Source organism: Trachurus japonicus, chromosome 22 (assembly GCF_045865225.1).
Source record: "Trachurus japonicus isolate A0001 chromosome 22, Traja_1.0".
Taxonomy (NCBI): Eukaryota; Metazoa; Chordata; class Actinopteri; order Carangiformes; family Carangidae; genus Trachurus; species Trachurus japonicus.
In genome coordinates this window covers 16,821,063-16,840,258 of record NC_140928.1, presented here as the reverse complement: position 1 = coordinate 16,840,258, position 19,196 = coordinate 16,821,063, and the positions used below count along the sequence as shown (strand labels likewise).

Below are 19,196 nucleotides of genomic sequence, written 5' to 3'. Positions count from 1 at the left end.
CTGTCAGGTAGAGTAGAGTCACTCTGTCCACGCCCCGCGCCCACGTGCGTTAGGCTAATTGAAGTACATTAATTTAATATCTGGTTAATTAAGCATTACAGTTGCCAAATTCGCATCTAGAGATTGCAAAGAGTGACACACTGTTTGAAAGAAAATGCAACCTGAAAGGTATGAGCCAGGGGAAAAGCGCCACAACACTGTAACACAGGTGTGGTCTGGCCACAGGATGATTAATATTACAACTATAGATATAAGGCAATAAGAAGAGAATATTATGTAACTTTACATTACTCTGTGTGTTCAGGTTGTATTTTATTATTCATGATTTATTTTAGATGTCATCATAGTTGTCCCAGTGGCTGTTGTGTAAGAAGTCCTCACATCCCTTTGTTAAGTGATAGTGGCACCACTTTGTAAAATAGTCCTGCATTCAAAACTTTACTTTAGTTAAAAAGTACATAATTGAAACTATCATTACTGTAAAATCTGAAAGGAAATGTCCTTTGAGAATATTACATAGCCAGGCCTACATCATTTATATTTTTTAACATGACTGTCAACCATCATTATAATATTGTTCACTGTATAAGTCATAGAACTGACTTTTCTTTTGCAGTTTAAGCTTAATTTAATCTATAATGTTGTAACATACTGGTCAGATGTTTTGAATGGAAAATCTGGAAAGCAACTATAGCCTAAGAGGGCAGATAAATGTTAAAGACTAATAAGTATGTACATTATGTTAGCAAGGGATGTGTACAGTGAAAAATCCAAGAGGAATAGCTCCTGATCTTGAACGGTTGCACCTAATCATTTAACTTCGTCAAAATTTTGATATAGACAAAAAATATGCCTGGTGCCCCATTACATTTCAAAATAATCACAATTGCAATTTAAGATAAGTAAATTCTCCCCAGTGGCATAGTCCCTACACTGTCATGGTCCACCTACGCAAGTGTTTCCACGGCCACACCTGTGGTTGACTTCTGTAAATTCAGGTGTTACTCATGAAATTAATGAGAAATTAATGGTAGCTATCTGCTTTTACATGTCTGGTTAAAATTATTACTGGTATTCAATTATTTTAGTAGTATTATGTAAGTAAAAATTAGAGGTTTATTAAATTTGATTATTATAATACCCTAGATTAATTTAACGTGTATTATTTTATATGTTCGGAGGCTGTGTGGCTGGAGTCCAGCCAGACTTGAACACATTGCCTCTTTGCTGAGGAGCAATCGACGGACTAACTGGTCCTTCATGTTGCTACAATAGATACAGTAGAGTATCTATTTAGAAGTAAGACTAGATGACTTCCATCTTGCGTCGGTCCGCTCGCTCCCTCATGGTGCATGATGTTCTACTAAAATAACTAGAACTTGCTCCGTTTTGACCGATTTACAAACGGGTTTGTTTGTTATTAACGTCAGAAATGCAGTTATGATGCTAAAAATCACGAATAATTTAGTGTACTTTTCTGTTTAAGTAACACCACAGGAACATTATGCAAGTAGTTAAAGGGATAGTAGCAATTTTTTTTTAAGTGGGGTTGTATGATCTACAAATAGCCCCTAAGTAGGCTACTTTAATTGCAGTAGAAGACTCTCTGCACTCCTCCCGTTAGCAACGCCAGCCCATAGCCCTGCCCAGAGATTTACAACATACATTGTTGTGAATGGACCCAAAGAAACAGCCTATTTTCACGGCCTAAAAGAGGTTTTACCTGAAAAAAAATACACAGTTCCATTGTTCGCTATAATATAATTTTTTCCTGCACTTTGAAGGGCTGGAAAAAATTATATTATAGCGAACAATGGAACTGTGTATTTTTTTTCAGGTAAAACCTCTTTTCGGCCGTGAAAATAGGCTGTTTCTTTGGGTCCATTCACAACACTGTATGTTGTAAATCTCTGGGCAGGGCTATGGGCTGGCGTTGCTAACGGGAGGAGTGCAGAGAGTCTTCTACTGCAATTAAAGTACTTAGGGGCTATTTGTAGATCATACAACCCCACTTAAAAAAAAAATGATACTATCCCTTTAAAGTAATAGCTACATATGGACACATTTTAAGAGTTATAAGTTGTTTTTTCGTGCAGATGACTGGATCACTCACCTCGCTGCGGCCTGGTAGACCGACGCAAGATGGCCGCCTGTGAGTTACGTCAACGTGTAGTCCGCTCCGCCTCCGTGTAGTTCACAGCCTGACTGACGGGCCTCGGAGCAGGAAGTGCTGCTGCATCTGAGCTACACAGCTAATTTTATACAGGCGGGGTTAGCTCGGCATTTAAGTCGATAGTCACAATGGGACTTTTCGGCAGAACACAGGAGAAACCACCCAAAGACCTGGTGAGTGCGGACAGCTGAAGACAAGGACTGTCCTCTAGTTTTGACCACACTAACGAATAAACGACCAGACGTTAAGCTAACATGCTATCGTTAGCTGTCAGTGTAACTCAGCTGCGCTCAAACTGTTGCTACTTTCTTGCTAGTTGACTATCTGACGTTAGTCCGGTTGAATATAAAAACATTAGTCGCTGTTGTGTTACACTGGGTTGTTTCTACCGTTTTCCACGTTAAAAGTGTTTTTATTCGGCTCGTCAACGGACCAGTCAGTCTTGTTTTGATGTGTGTGTTGAGAGCTAGCCAGTTAGCATACAAGCTAACAAGTCTGCTGCTAGTCACTGTAAACAAACTCTGATTTGGTTCGCTGCTGCTGAGCTGACAACGTGATGTGTCATTGTTTAACTGCTATAAACTCACACATTCACAGTCTTGATCTAATGATGATGAACACAAGATGAGACATTACATACCAACTGTTACAGCTCGGGTGACAATGATTCAGCTTGTAACAACATAAATGTGTCGTTTCAGATCAATGAATGGTCTCAGAAAATCAGGAGGGAAATGAGAGTGATTGACAGACAAATCCGAGGTAAGAGAAAGATAACATTTGACACTGTGAGAGAACGACTGCAAATATATATGCAGATACTCTTAATACATTTAATTACAAGATCAGTCTACAAATAAACAGTTAGAAAACATATGGAGTAAATAATTAAAGTGATTGGAATATGTAGACGAAAAATATCTTTATTTGAGTTTTAAGCAGCGAAAAGAAATACAGTCTGTGACATTCCTGCAACATGTCATACAACATACGTAGGTTAGCTGTCTTATTATGATGAAAACATGAAACATAAAACAAAAGAATCACATAAAGAAGACACCAACCAGCATGCTTCTGCTGTTATTATTATGAACAGATGATAAACACCACTTTGTGGAGTCTTATTAAATGATAGAATGAAAAGTTCGAGAGGAAAATAGAAAAGAAAAAAGATACTAATCATCACAGTGTTGGAAACTACTGTACCCACAGCGATTAGTCATGAAGTCATCAATTTTACCTGATAACTGCTGCGTTATCTCAGTGGCTGGCAAGAAAAGTGTCAAATAAAGTAACTGCAAAGGAAAAACAGTATTATTACTAGTGGCAGTGATGCAGTTAAGTGGTTAATCTGAAAAACTGAATATGTAACGAATGAATAATAACAAATCACAATCAGTGACCTAAGTATATCAATTATTTTAATACTTGTTTTGTAAGTAATGGATAATCCCCTGTGTTTCAGACATCCAAAGGGAAGAAGAAAAAGTTAAAAGATCCATCAAAGACGCTGCCAAAAAGGGCCAGAAAGATGTGTGTGTGATTCTCGCAAAGGAGATGATTCAGTCAAAACGGGCTGTAACAAAACTTTACGCTTCTAAAGCCCAGATGAACTCTGTGCTACTCAGCATGAAAAACCAGCTTGGTGAGTATAAGGCAAAGATTTTATGTTCTTCCAATGGAAATTCTTCACTGTAAGGTTTGCGGTTCTTCTCCGCACTGTCAGTGAAATAGATGTATTTGTGTTTTTTCTAGCCGTCCTGCGTGTAGCCGGGGCCCTGCAGAAGAGCACAGAGGTCATGAAAGCAATGCAGAGCTTAATCAAAATCCCAGAGATACAAGCCACCATGAGGGACCTCTCAAAGGAAATGATGAAGGTCAGCAGCATCCAACATAAACTGCTGCAGCTAACTTAGACCATTGTCTACCTTTCTTTTTTCTTTTTTTCAATGAAAAAGTTGTTTTTAATTCTGACATCATATGGACTAATTCATGTTTCAGGCTGGTATCATTGAGGAAATGCTGGAAGACACATTTGAGAGCATGGAAGATGGAGAAGAGATGGAAGAAGCAGCAGAGGCAGAAGTTGACAAGATCCTCTTTGAGATCACAGCAGGTAAAGACATAAACGAACTGACATGACATTATTTTGTTATAAGGTTTTGATCAAATCAAATCAAATCAACTTTATTTATATCGCACTTTTCATACATTGTAACACAAAGTGCCTCACAGAGGATAAAAACAAAACAAAACAATACAAACTAACATCTCCAGTGATTTAAAGCAGAACCACAGCTGAATCTTACATGTTCATTTTTTTTTTGCTTTGTTAGGTGCCCTTGGCAAAGCACCAAGCAAAGTTGTGGATGCTCTGCCAGAAATGGAGCCTGCTGGAGCCGCCGCTGCTTCAGAGGACGAATCAGAGGAGGACATTGAAGCGATGCAGTCGAGACTGGCAGCTCTGAGGAGCTAAGGTGAACTTTCACTGTGGTGTTGAAGTCACTTTGCTCAATCCAAAAAGGACAGAGCATTCAGGTGCAGGGTTTACAGTACTGAGCAACCTCTGTGCTTCATATTAAACCTATTATTTCACATAATCAGTTGGGGTTAACTTTGTGCTATGACATTTAATGTCTTTAAAAGGGTTTTTTATAGAGTGGTTGGTCGACTCAGCCAGAAGAAAAGGTGTTTTTGCTTTTTGTCTTTTATTATCAGGGGGTGACCCTCGGTAAGTCTTTATTATCCAAAGTCAAACAGAAGGTTAAAGGAAGTGTATATAATGTAAGTAAGAAAAGCCTGCTGTGCCTACAGTGTTTCATCATATTTCTCTGTCCTAAGTTATGGACTGGTTGGCGAAGGTACATGGGTATTTATGATCCAAATAATCGATTGAATAGCTATTGATGGAAGCCACCCTGCACATGAATCACATCCTAGATTATTTTTCAGCAGTAGCTCAAACCAGTCAGAATATGTTTTGTAAGCAGCAGCTGTTCTGTTAACTAGTGCTTAGGCCGTATTGTATGAAACACTAGAGGTGATGGGTGGATTTCTCTTTTGATAGTTATTTTCTGTACAGTCAAAATGTGTCTATTCTGTATGTGGTCATATATGTGAAATACACTCATCAGAAAAAATGCACGCATACTGCTCTAAACCATTCTTTGCATTAACATTCTGCTTGTTAAATGTTCAACTTTGTCACGATTGAGTTCAGGAAGACGCAGAAGAAATGGAAAAGTTGGTTAGTGCCGAACTACGTATCGTCAAGGTGTTGTGTGTATACTTTTTCTATGTGAATGGGGGGGAAAAAATAATGAAAATAAACTTTTAAGAAGAAAGATTGCCAATAAGAAGGATGATTTTTCTCTCAGTAATTAATCACTAACTTACTTAGACATGTAGCCCTTCAGTATCACAATAAAGGCCAAGTATTACATCTATCCACAATAATAAAAAGCTTTTAAGCAATAGCATACTCAGCAGGTTAGAAACTGTACTGCAGCAACAATCCAATGTGTCAATACACACATACGGTATGTCTGGCAGTTTGCTCTGCAGCTGTGAAACCAAACTGTATGAAAAATAAAATGGCTGCTTCTTGCCACCCTGTAGATGCATGCAGATTGGTGTGGTTTGACAGAAACTGTGTTAAACGAATCACTTCAGCTGTTATTATATTTAATCTGTGACATGATGGGAGTTCTTCTTTTACTTTCTGTTGTGTTTTTTGGTTGTTTTTTTTTGCAGGGAAATGTAAACCTTTTTCCCACCGGTGCATTTGTGGCCACCCTTGTTTTGAAGCCATTCCCTTGGCTTTAAGTGACAAAAGGATATCATATTTCTACCAGAGCCCTCCCTCAGCAGCTTTTGTTGCACTGTAACAAAACCTGGCCTGTGTTACCACCGGGCTCCAGTATGTAGGCCACAGACTGGACATAGAAAAGATACTGTGGCTCTAAAGGTACAGGTGTTCACATGGTTAGTGACCACAGCCTGAAAACACTTAAATAGCTCAATGCAACTCAACTAGTAAAGTAAATTCAGCATGTTAATTCAGTGTAAATAATATATGACATGGTGTGAAATGCACTTCGTTTATCCAATGACACCACAGACCTGCAAAGCCTAAAGGGAGAGGGTTTCAGTAAGGATGGTCAGTCAAATACACTCCTCATCCTTACTCACTCGGTATGCTGTGTATCTGTATGTGTGTCGCTCTGTGCAATGCAACACTGCCATCTATGGATAACAGTTATGCTCCGCTCACTGTTTATCCCGCATCACGTTGCCGCCTGTGTGCGTCCAGACGCTGCCGCCTGGACGCGCCTGTCATCTGGAGGAAACTCCTCCCAGCAGACAGCGCGTCCTGTCGCCTCTCCAGCGCAATGGTCTCCTGGATCATCTCTAGACTTGTGGTGTAAGTCCTTTTTATTTTTTTTATTTTAATATATTTAATCCCATGTGCTATATGATTATAATAACATTTAAATTGGCGACTGCCTGTCGTTGCGGCGCTCATTGACGGTGCAGCAGCGGTGCGCTTTTCCAAAGCCCCCCCCGCAATTTTGTGTAATATGTAAGCAGAATCGGACGCCAGCGTGTAAAGAGGGCAGATGTCGGTCTATTAATTTTTGACAGAACAGGAGCAAGGTGAATGCCACTGGATTGTACTTTGCCATTTCAGCAGGAGCGCATAACTGGGCCTGTATAGATCCCTACTGTACGTCTAAACAGCGCTCAGCAGGCTGGCACTCTTTGTGTTTATCATGTGCCCTTTTTTTATTATTACAGACAAAGAGGTGACGTGATTGGTTGAGTAATCTGTTGTCATCCATGGCATGATATTATGAGTCAGATCTAGAAATCAGAGACGTCTTTCAGAGGCAAACGCCTAGTAAATGTCAGTAAGTGACGAGGTGATTGAACAACAGGAGCGGTCTTAGACTGGGGCTGTATCAATGTTGATGTCCCGTATTGGGAGGAAGAAAAAAAAACAAAAGGGATGGGTCAGTCTTCTCAGGTTACAGAGCAAGTTCTTCATGTAATAAAACATGTAGGAGAGAAATCCCATCATCTGTGCCTGTGTGAGATTAATCAATAAGACCACAGTTATTACAGTGGGTTATGGCTATTTTCAGGTGCACAAAGTATGAATCAGCGCCATTACAGACCGTGTGGAGTATACCAACAGCAGGCCCCAACCTCAAAATAGTGAGGCGATTAAATTTAGATTACAAGATCTGATTACATGAGATTGGACTTTTGCTGCTCTGACTGTCAAAAACAGGGGAAGTCAGGTCGTTTTGGGTCCACGCACTCTCCAGGAGGAGCGTGCTCTGGCTGTGTCGTCCGCAGCTGATAGGTGTTGTTTTTCAGTGTCCTTGCGTTTCTAAACTGTGTTAGAGAGCCAGAGTTAGCTGTCGCTGGTTAGAGAGAGCTGCAACATGATGTGGGTCAGTAATTTGATCAGGTCAGCACTCACAGCTGTTGCGTGGCTGTATGGCACTTCAACAGGGTGCTGGCTCTGCCCGGACACCCAGCAGCACAGCACAGGTGTCCACACAGGAATAGAAATGTAAAGAAAAGAAAAGAAAGAAAACACATGGAGACTAATTTTACCTCATGTCTGGGTCTTTGTGGGCTGGACATCTTGAGTTCAGTCCAATTATCCATTGGTGAATCTGGTTTTATGCAGCGTTTATTTGAGTGTCTTTCTTGCATTTTCTGGTTTACCTTGAACTCTCCTGTTCACTTCTGTTGGCTGCAGCTCAGATGCTTTATTGATAAAAGAGAGTAAATGTCCTATTTGAAATAAATCCATCCCCCACTGTACCAGAATGACAAACAGCTCTTGCATGAAATAGACACAGAGAAAGAGATATGACACCTTGTCCCAGAATACATTTTACGAGAGTTATATTAATGTATTGTCCATAATAATGATTTAATGTTATGTCATGAAAGGTTATTCCTGCACATTCTGGATATCTGTGGGACTGCAGTGTTACCTGTTTTGTTTCTGGTGTTGATGGGCACATCTTCTGTCTTTCAGACTTGTGTTTGGTACACTATATCCTGCATACTCATCGTATAAAGCTGTGAAATCGAAAGATGTGAGGGAATATGTGAGTATATCACTTGTGTTTTTAGTTATTAAATTATAATAGGTTGTGTTATCCTCATAAAGGTATTATGTGTATAGGTTTGTAAACTGCATTTCCCTGTTTCATTTTAGGTGAAATGGATGATGTACTGGATAATATTTGCCCTATTCATGACTGTGGAAGTGTTTACAGACATGTTTCTATGTTGGTAAGTGACCTCAGATACAGTTTCAATGGGTTGTGTCCCTCCTGACTAATGAGTGTTTATCACATAACATATTTTGTCATGGACATGAAAAACTTTCCATATCATGATGTTTTGCTGCCTCACATTGCAGGCTTCCTTTCTACTATGAACTGAAGATAGCCATTGTGGTGTGGCTGCTGTCCCCCTACACTAAAGGTTCAAGTGTGCTATACAGGAAGTTTGTTCATCCCACGCTTTCCTCAAAAGAAAAGGTGAAATCCCTTCCTTTGTCTCAGTCAAGGAAAGACGTAGGTTAAAAAAAGGAGAAACTATTCAGTCAAGGGTTTTAAGTTAGCCTGCATGGTTTTGTGACTAATAGAATTTGAGTTTGCCAGAGCCCTGAGGACAAAAGTGCCTTTGTACCGATTCACTTTTCCACATTAGCTGTTAAAAATGTGTTTGCTGGACAGGGGAGAGGAAATGTTGTGGTGCTCTTCCATTTCTCCCTTTCCCTTTCCTCCATGTGTGAGTCAGGAAACGGATAAGTGAGGATCCAAGGAACCAGAGTTACAAGAAGAAAAAAACATGCTGAGCAATTAAAAAAAATACAGATGAAGCAGCATGAAATAAATTACACAGCTACAGTACAGGAGGGAGAGATGCTCACCTCACCTCACATGCTTGTTTATCCTTGTTCCAGGACATTGACGACTACATCTGCCAAGCCAAGGACAAAGGCTATGACACACTGGTGCATTTCGGGAGAAAAGGGCTGAATGTTGCAGCCACAGCCGCAGTCATGGCTGCAACAAAGGTAATGCAGACTCTGGGCATTTGTTTTGTATTGACCTCAGGCTACTGTAGAGCCTGTTATGTTGTTTGCTGTTCACATAATGAAGTAGGCCTACTGAATAGCGCTCTGGTTGTTTTTTGTTTTTTAAGTGGAAGATCCAGTAGCTTATTATAATGCTTATATCAAATTATAAAATGATCCACGTTGCTGCTCACACTAATATGAGTACGTGCTGTTTTTTCTGTCCCAGGGCCAAGGAGTGCTGTCGGACAGACTGAGGAGTTTCAGCATGCAGGATCTATCCTCCTACCAGTCGGACTCTGATAACACCGACACCGGCGCTACGCAGCCTGCAGCAGCACAGCATCGGACCAGACCCATGATGCGCAGCAAGTCAGAGAGCTACAAGGGTAAGAAGAGTTAACACAGCCAATGCAAAAAAACCACTGTAGAGAATCGCTTCAACCAACAAACTAATAGTATATTAGAGCATATTAAAGCCATTTTTATGGTGCTTTGAATATCAATTTTGTAACACAATGAGGAGATGAAAATGATATCATACAGCCGTCATATTCACTCAGCACCTTGTTATTATGAGAGGGCCATTGTAATGTCACAGCAGTGCCTGTTTGGTTTGTGGCCGACAGATTACCATGTAGATTTCTATCTTCCTGTTCAAGCTTGTTTAAGCCAAGGGATTTTGTTTGTACCTCCTGTTTTCCTGAGTGGCCCCTCAACCTCAGTGCCGCCTTCCTGTTGGGAGCAGGTCAGCCCTCCGAGGGCTGCCAGGCTAACCATCCTGTGATAACACTCACATGTAGCTGCGGGGACTTGTTCCTAGCTTAACGTTATGTGAAAACAGTTGTTGTTTGTTTTTAGTCTGGTTTGAGTGTCTGTTTTTTTTTTTTTCCCCAAATGATAATTACTCCTTTGTAGATAAAATTAGAAAAAAACATTGAGACACAATTTTTCATACTGGACAGAAAGATCTGTACATTCAAGGCAGAGTTAGCCTTTTAAAGCAGATATCAGTGGAATGTTTTTGTTAATATAAGTCCTAAATAGTCCTATTTTCCGTCAGCAATCACTTACATGAAGTATTTCAGCCTAAACACGAGTCTCTCCGTCACTCTGCTCTGCTGTAACCCGAGGAGAAAATTTTCCTTGTGGGATACAAGTGTTATCCAATGAGGGGAGAGAACGGCATGAAGGGCTGTGTGTGCAGCCAAGGGATGCGCGTGAATGTGGTGACGTAGCACGAGGACCAATTGATGCCTGACAAGGGCGGGGGCTGCTAACTCATGGTGCGTTCAAGGAAACTCGTACTTTGTGTTTTTCCTTCCTGTGAAGTCATACCAGTTCGATCTGGTACGAGTTCACGGGTCGGAAGTTACGAGTGGCCGTTATAGGGAACTTTCACAGACAACAGGACGGTAAAAACACGAGCTACGGGTTACCTGGAACGCTACCAAGTCGTAGTTGTGACTTGAAGCTGTAACTTACGGTTTCAAAAGCCTGCCTTGAACACAGCATTAGCCGAAACGGCCGTGCCACTGATATCTGCTTTAAGTTCACAAGTAATCCTGGGGATATTGCTTCTGTTCATATCTGATCGATATATAATAAAAATCTCACTAAATTAAAGTATAAATCTGATGTTAGTTTATATTTTTCTTATTGTCAACAAATCCCATTAACACATTTTAGTATGTCACAAAAATACGTCCTGACCTCAGCCCCAGCCACTGCAGCTTTTTGATAATTTGGCTAGAGTACTAGAGTAGGTGGTGCATTTTTATTTATTTTCCGCTGTGTGTGTGAGTACATATTCTGTGCACTAGAGACTGTTAAAAGCAGCAGGACAGAGCAGCCTGCACTGAAGAAGCATGTGACTTGGTGCAAAATGTCCCACTGATGTGTTTTTAATCGAACTCTATACTGTATGGCACATGTCAGGCCTTTACTTGTTTCGCAGACTCACTTTATTGTTGGTTTTGGTCTTTCTGTGAGATTTGTTGACATTAAGAAAAATGCAGATATTACCTCACCTCCCTGTTAAGACCACTGTAACCTGATGAACTCCCTCTGGGCAGTAGTGTTGCAACATGTGTTTTAGCTCTCCGCTGCCATTGCATCACATGGACACAATTCAGATCCATGAAAGAAGAACAATAACCTTGTTAACTTCCTGGTCGGTATTCAGAATGATAATGCATTATCAGATGAACTTTCATAATCCCCCGCTGACCAAAATCAGTCGCTGCACCACAGCAATTACACAGAAAGCGTTTGATTCGGTGGATCAGAGGGCAGGCCCTGATTTCCATCTTGTTCATGGACGTTTTTTCCACCACGGAACAGGACAGGATGTTTTTTTTTTTTTGAATATTTTATTTTCACTTTTTTACATTTTTTACAAAAAATAGAAGGAAGAAAAAAAACAACACAAAAACCTACATACAAAATAGACATACACCACCTGACATTGTTAAATGAAATAAATGAAGTAAGAAAAGTAAAGACAAAGGCTATATGAGGATATATACTATAAGCAAAGTCGTCCAGTGCCTTCTGTCTCAAAATACCATCAGGGGTATGAATAAAAAACAAAACCAAACACAAACAAACACCAGAAAAAAATAAATAAAAAAAACCCTGAGAGGAATATCAAAGCCTTGATCAGTACCGCAACAGTACAGGAAAAATAATTGAATTACAAATACCACATAGCAGCCTGATTCTTCTTATTATTGGTCGTTTAAGTCTCATCCAATAAAGCCAAAAATGGTTTCCATGTTTTCTCACAATATTTAGGTGCATTCCCTCTACTGAGGCGAATCTGTTCCATCCTCGAAACAAAAACCATTTCGTTAAGCCACCTCTTAAAGCAAGGGGATGATGGAGATTTCCAGTTAAGTAAAATTAATTTTTTGGCTGCTACCATGCCTGTTTTGAGAGCCTGCTTACAGTGGGAAGGGAGGGTCGATGTCCTTTCAGAGGAACCAAAAATTTATTTTATATTGCTTAGAGAACCAACTGAATATGTCGCTCCAAAAGCTGTCCAGTACTGGGCAATACCAGAATAAATGTGAGAGTGAACCTTCGGCTGTGTTACATCTATCACACATGGGAGACACTGATTCAAATATTTTGGAATAATGCAGTCTATGTACGACTTTAAATTGAATCAACCAATATCTTGAATTTATAGAACACTTCTGTATACTGGACAGGCTCTCCTCCCATAGTTCCTCTGAAAGTGGAACTCACAGTTCTTTTGACCATGTATCCCTAAGATGACTGGAACTCACTGGCGACTCAAAAACAGTGACAAAGCGGGAAATCAAATGTTTAGAGTTTGGTTGTAAGAGAAATGTATCACAAAAATTATAATTATGTGGTCTTAATGGGAAATCAGAATCATGTTCTCTTACAAAATGTCAACAGGACAGGATGTTGACATGACTGAGTATGAGGTGTTGGGGTTGGACCAGTGGGACCCCAAGAAGTTGAACTACCAGACCATGATTTCACCTTCTGAGTCTGAGTCCACACCCGTTACGCCCTCACTGACACCCCGGTCCAGCCTGCCCTCCGCATCCTCATCCTCCACCCCCTCTCCACCCTCCACGCCCTCTCCACCCCCCTCTCCCCCCGCTCCGGAGCAGCAGCCTGCGGAGGTGGGTAAAGAGGCAGCGCAGGAGGAGGCAGCGGTGAGCAGTCCGCAGCTCAGGCTGGTTAAGAGGAAAGCTCCTGAGGTACCCCGCCTCGCCTCGTCCCCGTGGCTGCTCAGCTGCCGAGCCTGATGCTATAACTGCCCCCCCCCACCCCCTCTGAGAGTGGTGATTTACCCACTGATTCGCTAATTTCTATATGGCTGTGTGGCTAAACGAATCATCATGGTTCAGCAGCACTTTAGCAACGTGTGGAGTCTGCCTGCTAACAGGATTTCTGCACTGGTGATGAACCTGAATCGTGAATTAACCAGTGGTGGACAGTAACGGAGTAAATTTACTTGAGTAGGATTTGTACTTTACTTGAGTATTAGATTTCTTTGGTACTTATTATTACTCTTACTTGAATACATTTCCAAGACAAATATTTTTACTTTTATTTCTACTTTTACTTTTACTTTGTTAATTTCTAGGAAGGCTGAAAAGTACTCGTTACTTTCAGGTCTGCTCTTCTTTTTCTTTTTTTTTCTAAAATACTATTGGACACAAGCTGTGTTTGTCAAAGAAGGAAACCCTAACCCTAACCCCTAAAAGCAAGCACATCACATTTCAAATAATTCTCAGAAACAAGAGTTAAAAGGTCCTTAAATTCATTTAGAAAAAATATAGTAATTCATTGATGTGAAAAATAAGAAATGTACTCTTACTCTACTCTTACTTAAAGTAAATTTAAATGCATGTACAAGTGCCTTTAAAAGTAAGTACTTTTTTAGTCTTACTCGAGTAACATGTCGACTAAGCTACTTTTAAAGTAGTAAATTTTGACCAGTAGTATTTGCACTCTTACTCAAGTACTGGGGTCGAGTACTCTGTCCATCTCTGGTATTAACTTAAGAGTTTTCGTTCAGTGTCAATGAGTGTGTGTGCTCTTGTTCTTATGGTGATTGTGACAACGCACTTTTTTTTTTTCGGAAATGTGGCATGGGAAAATATCCAAACATGCTCAACATAGACTGTCTTTCACACTGATGGTAACTTCTCCTTTTAATCTCATGTTGATGGAAACAGTCGTGCTAAGCCCAATCCCCTGGAATGAACTGCCCTTCATTTATTAATTTCAACATCTAATATCAGTTTGTGGTGATCATGGTGATGCCCAACTAAATGACGTTGAACTGTTCAAAGTAAGATACCAGCAATATTATTGTCAAACCCCATGAAAAGACCAAAACCAACAATTAATCAAGTTGTAGTGTGTGTAGCCAAAGCTTGATCTGGCTCATTCCTTCCATGTCATAGACATTTGTAGTTTATTTTAAGCCATTTCAGATACACCATCCTGCTGCTCCAAATATATATTAATCCGCAGATAAAAATAGTCCGTAACAAATGCAATCTAAAATGAAAACTAAAATGCACTCCTGTTTTAGGAACTGATCAAATTATTTGTGTCCTCACTCAGATCTATGAAACTGAGGAAGTGTTGAGAGATATACAATGTGCTGGTTTTGGTTTTTGAATGGGTTTTGTTGTCGAGAAGTGAAACGCCTGATGATGTGTGTAGTCATTGGCTGAATTAACTCTATGTCCTTTGTCCTCATGTGTTCTCCCTCTTAGCCTCCTCTTAGAGTCCTACGGCCTCTCACAAGATCCAGGAGTGCTCTTTCTTCAAACAATGAAGCCATGTGAAACTGTCCTCAAGACTCCAGCTGCCTTTGCTGCAAGAAGTAAAAATACTGAATGGCCAAAAGCTACATGACTGAAGCAGCCTTGCTTTGGAATAAGGTGTTAACCAAAGTGACCTACGATGACCCCTCTATATATAGTACCGTATATAGCTTGTGGCTCGTGATTAAATAAATGAGGTTTGTGACACTGAGTTAGGAAAAATGAGTGAATGGGCTCCATACTGATAGACACTTTGAGTTTATGGGTTATTGAATATGTATTTATGTACAGTTTGTGTGAACTTCATCTTTCTGAGTTGATTGTTTTTATATATCAGGTTTGGGTAGACAATCGCATGTGTGTCTTCCCGCTCATTAGTCCACTGTTTATTAAACAGAATGTATTGTCACTGGATACTACTACAGCTGGCATTGAGAATGACGTGGTCTCTTGTTAGAGAATGTGTTACAAGCCAAGGATCAAAAGAAAACGCTAGGATGTCCTCTTACCTTTAATCTATCTATCTGTTCTGGGGCTGAATTCTGCACTGATCAATAATCACATCATTGAATTGAGAAATTAATCAATCAATTTCCCCCAAACAAAACATTTAAAGTCAGACAGCTGTGACTGACAGACAATATTCTGTTATTTACCTCTTTTTAAAAGCTTTAAGAGACAGCAGCAACATAATATAAAAGATCTTTTAACACGATCACAACTTGTAACACAACTATATTCTCATTGAACAATCGTTTTTGCACTATGTTTAGAATATAAATTACTGCCCTCAATTCTCAATGACATTTGCCAAAAATTACAGAAAATAATATTCATTACAAATTAGTAGCTGATCATTATCATAAATCATTTTAACATTGTTGTTGTTCTTTCCTCTGTGGTAAAGAAATTACATGTGTAAGAGAAGTAATGACACCATAGATAAAAGTCACAACCACAAGTGGTGCAGACTGTTCTTGACAATCTACTGTTGAGTTTCTAAAGACATTTTGTCATTTATTAAACAAATTATTTGGCAATTTAAGGCCAATTAGGAATACGTCACTTTCAGCTGTAGCAGAGATGTCTATGAAATGAATCATTATTTACTGTATATAAACATGGTTCTTTTTCCATGTCTGAAATCACTGTGTAATGTTCTGCTGTTAACTGAGCGACACTAAACCTGATGATCTTACCTTCGACTTGCTTCTGTTGTTCTTCAGAAGGTCATGAGAGAGAGAGAATATGTTGGTTTGCAGGTTTACAAACTTACGTTCAAATGTGTGGTGATGCATTTTTATGTTTTCATCCTGTACTTTATTCACTGAGCCTGAATCATAGCAACGTTTTACACAAACTATCACTGTGTTGATTGTTGGTTTTACGCAGTAGATTAATCATTGTATCATTTCGGTGGTTTGAAGTTTGAAACAAAAGCTTCTCAGGTACAATTGTTTCTGTTTACACATCATTCACTCTGATGTTGTAGATACACTTGTTATGCACATAAAATGTCCTTTCAATGGATAAATGGAAAAAAAAAATGAAACAGCGTTAGTATCAGTGTTAGTGTTGGAAGTGATTTCCTTCTTTTAAAATTCATGCAAAGTAAAACTGAGTAAAAACATTGCTAATTAGCAGATTTGTAAACTTGTGCGTAGACAGATAAATTCATCATTGCATGTTTGTTATTAATTTGTATGAAAATTGGATTTCTTGAGCGGTTTTGTGTGAAGCTGTTGGCCTCTTCAGCTGCTGTGCTGGTAAACAATTACACTTTTTTTTTTGTTTTTGGGTCATTTTCAATTGCTTTAACAAAACAACATGAAATGTTATGACTATAAGTTGGCTATATAACATAAATAATGTCTTATTCATCGGTAAATTAGCCACTTTGTCATTATCCATGGAGAGATGCCACTTATAAATTATCTTAAGCAATTTTGTTCTGGCAGGCCAGAATGTCAAATTACTTAAAATTAATCCCGATTGTTAACTATAAACTAAAAGCAGCAATGTGATGATATGATGGTTTATGGCTGTCGATTGTTCCACTGGATTAAATATTTCTGTTTAAATCGATTTACAGTCATTAAAAATCAAGTAAAACTTGAGAAAGCTTGTTTCTTTTTGTGTCAAGAGCAAAAAAAAAACATTTGACATGTGACTTTATTACGTATATTATAATGTACATTACATTGAACAAAGCAAGATATCGCTACATGTATCAGCCAATTACACTTTGAGGTTGGTCCGATCATGGTACTTCTGGTATGGATCATTGAGATACCAGTTCCTCCTCTTCCAAAATGAAGTTGTCATTTTATCCAAAAGTTTGCCCTGAGTTTTGTTACAGAACACAATCTCCCTCAGGCGCTTTCGTCTGGCAGGTTTCTTCTTCCACAGTTTCTTCTTGTATCCAGCCTATCACACCCAAAAACAAGATGGCAGATCACATCCTCATTACATATTTATATTTTGATGTAAAGAGAACAGTCCCAATGCTTTTGCCAGGAGGTGACAGTAAAACAAACGTACCTTGCGTCTGATCCAGAGTCCACAGTGCAACCTCATGAACCTGTCTGTGACGGATTTTATACTCTTCCTTTTCCCCTTCTTGATGCTGTAGTATGTCAGACTTCGGCTTGGCTGAGGAGTCAAACTGGGAACAAGAGCTGACACCCTGCAACAGCACATGAGAACATAACCACTATTATTCAAAATATAATAAGGAAAATGTTTTAAATCTTGTGTATGTGAGATTTAAAAATTTAAAATGATTGACATTTCAACTTTTAAAGCTGTGAAAATCTTTGAGTGTCCCCACTGTTTCTCTGCAGAGTTGAGCACCTGACATAAAAACACCTCTATTAACATTGATGAAATAATGAACCTCAATCAAACTATAACTTAAATACCGGTATTCAAGCGTTAAGAGCAGAGGTACTCCGATTTTCACGCTTCAAGATATATTTCACACCGCAAGATATTTAATAATTCAGGGTGTTGTTAAGGCTGCAAACTCAACACTGATGATGACTAATCTGGATGTTTTAGAATTTATGCTTAATTTCCTGGAGAAGATCCATGAACTTCCATGTGTTGTTTCTTATTATTAACCTTCATTATCTCTCACAACTGAACCGCTGGCAGCTTTTTCTTGAAGCTGTATCCGGCGATTGTTGCCCAGCATGATTGTTCATCATGATCATACAAATCCGCTGTTTTTAAAATCGGTTATTTTAATATTTGAGGACCTAGTCAAATTCAAAACAGGTCAGATTTTGTTTAAAGCCTGGAATAGGTTGCTACCAATAAACATCCCAAAAATGTTTATGGTCAGAGAAACATGTTTGTCTGTTGAATCTATGTTTGTCTATATGTTTGGACCCCCTCGAAAACGAGATGATACATCTCAAGGGATTTTATCCAAATAAACAAATATCAAACATATGATTTAAGAGGGAACTGTAAATTTAAACAATCTACCTTCCATTCTACCCTGAAAAGTTTTAGCATCTATTTTTGTGGTGTTAAAATGTGGAATAGACTAGATGAGGATATAAAAATGTGCAATAACTTAAAACAATTTAAAAGTAAGTACAAACATACACTCTTGGACAGCTATAAAGAACTGGACAGCTAATTTTACTCTTTTTTATTTATAATCATGGTCTTATTTCATATTAAAGCAATATGTTTTTAATCTTCTGAATTGTATGGAACTACAGATGTACTGTGTATGACATGAATCACAATGTAAGGGGGGGCTGAACTTGATAAGCTTTGCTTCCTTCAGCCCCTTCTCAAACGTGCACAGTATCATTATTGTTTTGTTTCTTGTTACATAGATTGTTTGTCTTTTGTGTGTGCTTGTTTTTGAGACAAATAAAAATCAAATCAAATCAAAATAAACATGCTATATATAGCAGAGTCACACATAATAGTGAAGTCCTCACCGTTGCAGGATGCGGCACCGGGGAGTCTGACGCGCTGCAGCCCACAGAGGAGCGCGGCCAGCGGCTGCTATGGAGCCGTGGAGAGCCGGAGGAGGCTGAATGAGGCAGGAGAGCGGACAGAGTTGCGGTGTCCTGGCCTGTAGAGACGCCGACAGCGGCCTCAGCAGCCCTGTGAGACACAAGGAAGGACAACAACATGATGCAAACACGACATGAGCCACAGGAGAGAGAGAAACTAGTGCTGATAAACTACACGAAGCGCCGCAGTTCATCACTACACAGGCGACATGTTTTAAAAAAAAAGATTTACTGAAGGAGAACAGTGAAATGAACATTTTTGAATGTCATATTGAACTACACACCTGACACCCTCCTCGCCAAGACGGCCGCCATGTTTTTCCCTGAATGGTGACGTATTACGGCGTCCCGTTTGGACAAACTTGACCCAATCGTTAACGCTACAGAGGGAGCGCGCTACCGCCACCTAGCAATTGAGATGTAGCGAGGCTATATAAGAGCATAATACAAATGTTTTGTTTGGCTACACTGAATATGATAAAAAAAAACTAAATTCTCAGTTTTATATGATTAATTTGTTAATTATTTTATCCAAATTTTATATACAT

At 39.3% G+C, this 19,196-nt stretch overlaps 3 protein-coding genes across 3 annotated transcripts; 2 read left to right on the top strand and 1 right to left on the bottom strand.

The window, feature by feature from the left end:
- Positions 1-2,221: 2,221 nt before the first annotated feature.
- On the top strand, positions 2,222-5,516 carry chmp3 (charged multivesicular body protein 3). Its single transcript, XM_085768514.1, has 6 exons — positions 2,222-2,346; positions 2,875-2,935; positions 3,639-3,818; positions 3,929-4,050; positions 4,175-4,289; positions 4,510-5,516. Exons 1-6 carry the CDS (start codon positions 2,302-2,304, stop codon positions 4,647-4,649), a joined length of 663 nt encoding a protein of 220 aa, XP_085624640.1. The 5' UTR covers positions 2,222-2,301; the 3' UTR covers positions 4,650-5,516.
- Positions 5,517-6,441: 925 nt separating this feature from the next.
- On the top strand, positions 6,442-16,729 carry reep1 (receptor accessory protein 1). Its single transcript, XM_085767000.1, has 8 exons — positions 6,442-6,596; positions 8,232-8,304; positions 8,415-8,491; positions 8,622-8,742; positions 9,171-9,284; positions 9,514-9,673; positions 12,714-13,024; positions 14,558-16,729. Exons 1-8 carry the CDS (start codon positions 6,565-6,567, stop codon positions 14,627-14,629), a joined length of 960 nt encoding a protein of 319 aa, XP_085623126.1. The 5' UTR covers positions 6,442-6,564; the 3' UTR covers positions 14,630-16,729.
- A 33-nt stretch (positions 16,730-16,762) lies between these two features.
- mrpl35 (mitochondrial ribosomal protein L35) lies at positions 16,763-19,013 on the bottom strand. Its single transcript, XM_085767002.1, has 4 exons — positions 18,933-19,013; positions 18,571-18,739; positions 17,150-17,294; positions 16,763-17,035 (listed from the first exon to the last, which is right to left on the bottom strand). Exons 1-4 carry the CDS (start codon positions 18,961-18,963, stop codon positions 16,847-16,849), a joined length of 534 nt encoding a protein of 177 aa, XP_085623128.1. The 5' UTR covers positions 18,964-19,013; the 3' UTR covers positions 16,763-16,846.
- Between the last annotated feature and the right edge of the window lie 183 nt (positions 19,014-19,196).

Excerpts from the sequence above, each read along its gene's own strand:
- chmp3 (XM_085768514.1), top strand. The coding sequence starts at position 2,302 with ATGGGACTTTTCGGCAGAACACAGGAGAAACCACCCAAAGACCTG. Across the intron at positions 3,819-3,928 it reads CAGCATGAAAAACCAGCTTG|CCGTCCTGCGTGTAGCCGGG; the intron begins GTGAGTATAAGG and ends TGTTTTTTCTAG. Across the intron at positions 4,290-4,509 it reads CCTCTTTGAGATCACAGCAG|GTGCCCTTGGCAAAGCACCA; the intron begins GTAAAGACATAA and ends TTGCTTTGTTAG.
- reep1 (XM_085767000.1), top strand. The coding sequence starts at position 6,565 with ATGGTCTCCTGGATCATCTCTAGACTTGTGGT. Across the intron at positions 8,305-8,414 it reads CGAAAGATGTGAGGGAATAT|GTGAAATGGATGATGTACTG; the intron begins GTGAGTATATCA and ends GTTTCATTTTAG. Across the intron at positions 9,285-9,513 it reads CAGTCATGGCTGCAACAAAG|GGCCAAGGAGTGCTGTCGGA; the intron begins GTAATGCAGACT and ends TTTCTGTCCCAG.
- mrpl35 (XM_085767002.1), bottom strand. The coding sequence starts at position 18,963 with ATGGCGGCCGTCTTGGCGAGGAGGGTGTCAG. Across the intron at positions 17,295-18,570 it reads CGGTGCCGCATCCTGCAACG|GGTGTCAGCTCTTGTTCCCA; the intron begins GTGAGGACTTCA and ends GTGCTGTTGCAG. Across the intron at positions 17,036-17,149 it reads GACTCTGGATCAGACGCAAG|GCTGGATACAAGAAGAAACT; the intron begins GTACGTTTGTTT and ends TGGGTGTGATAG.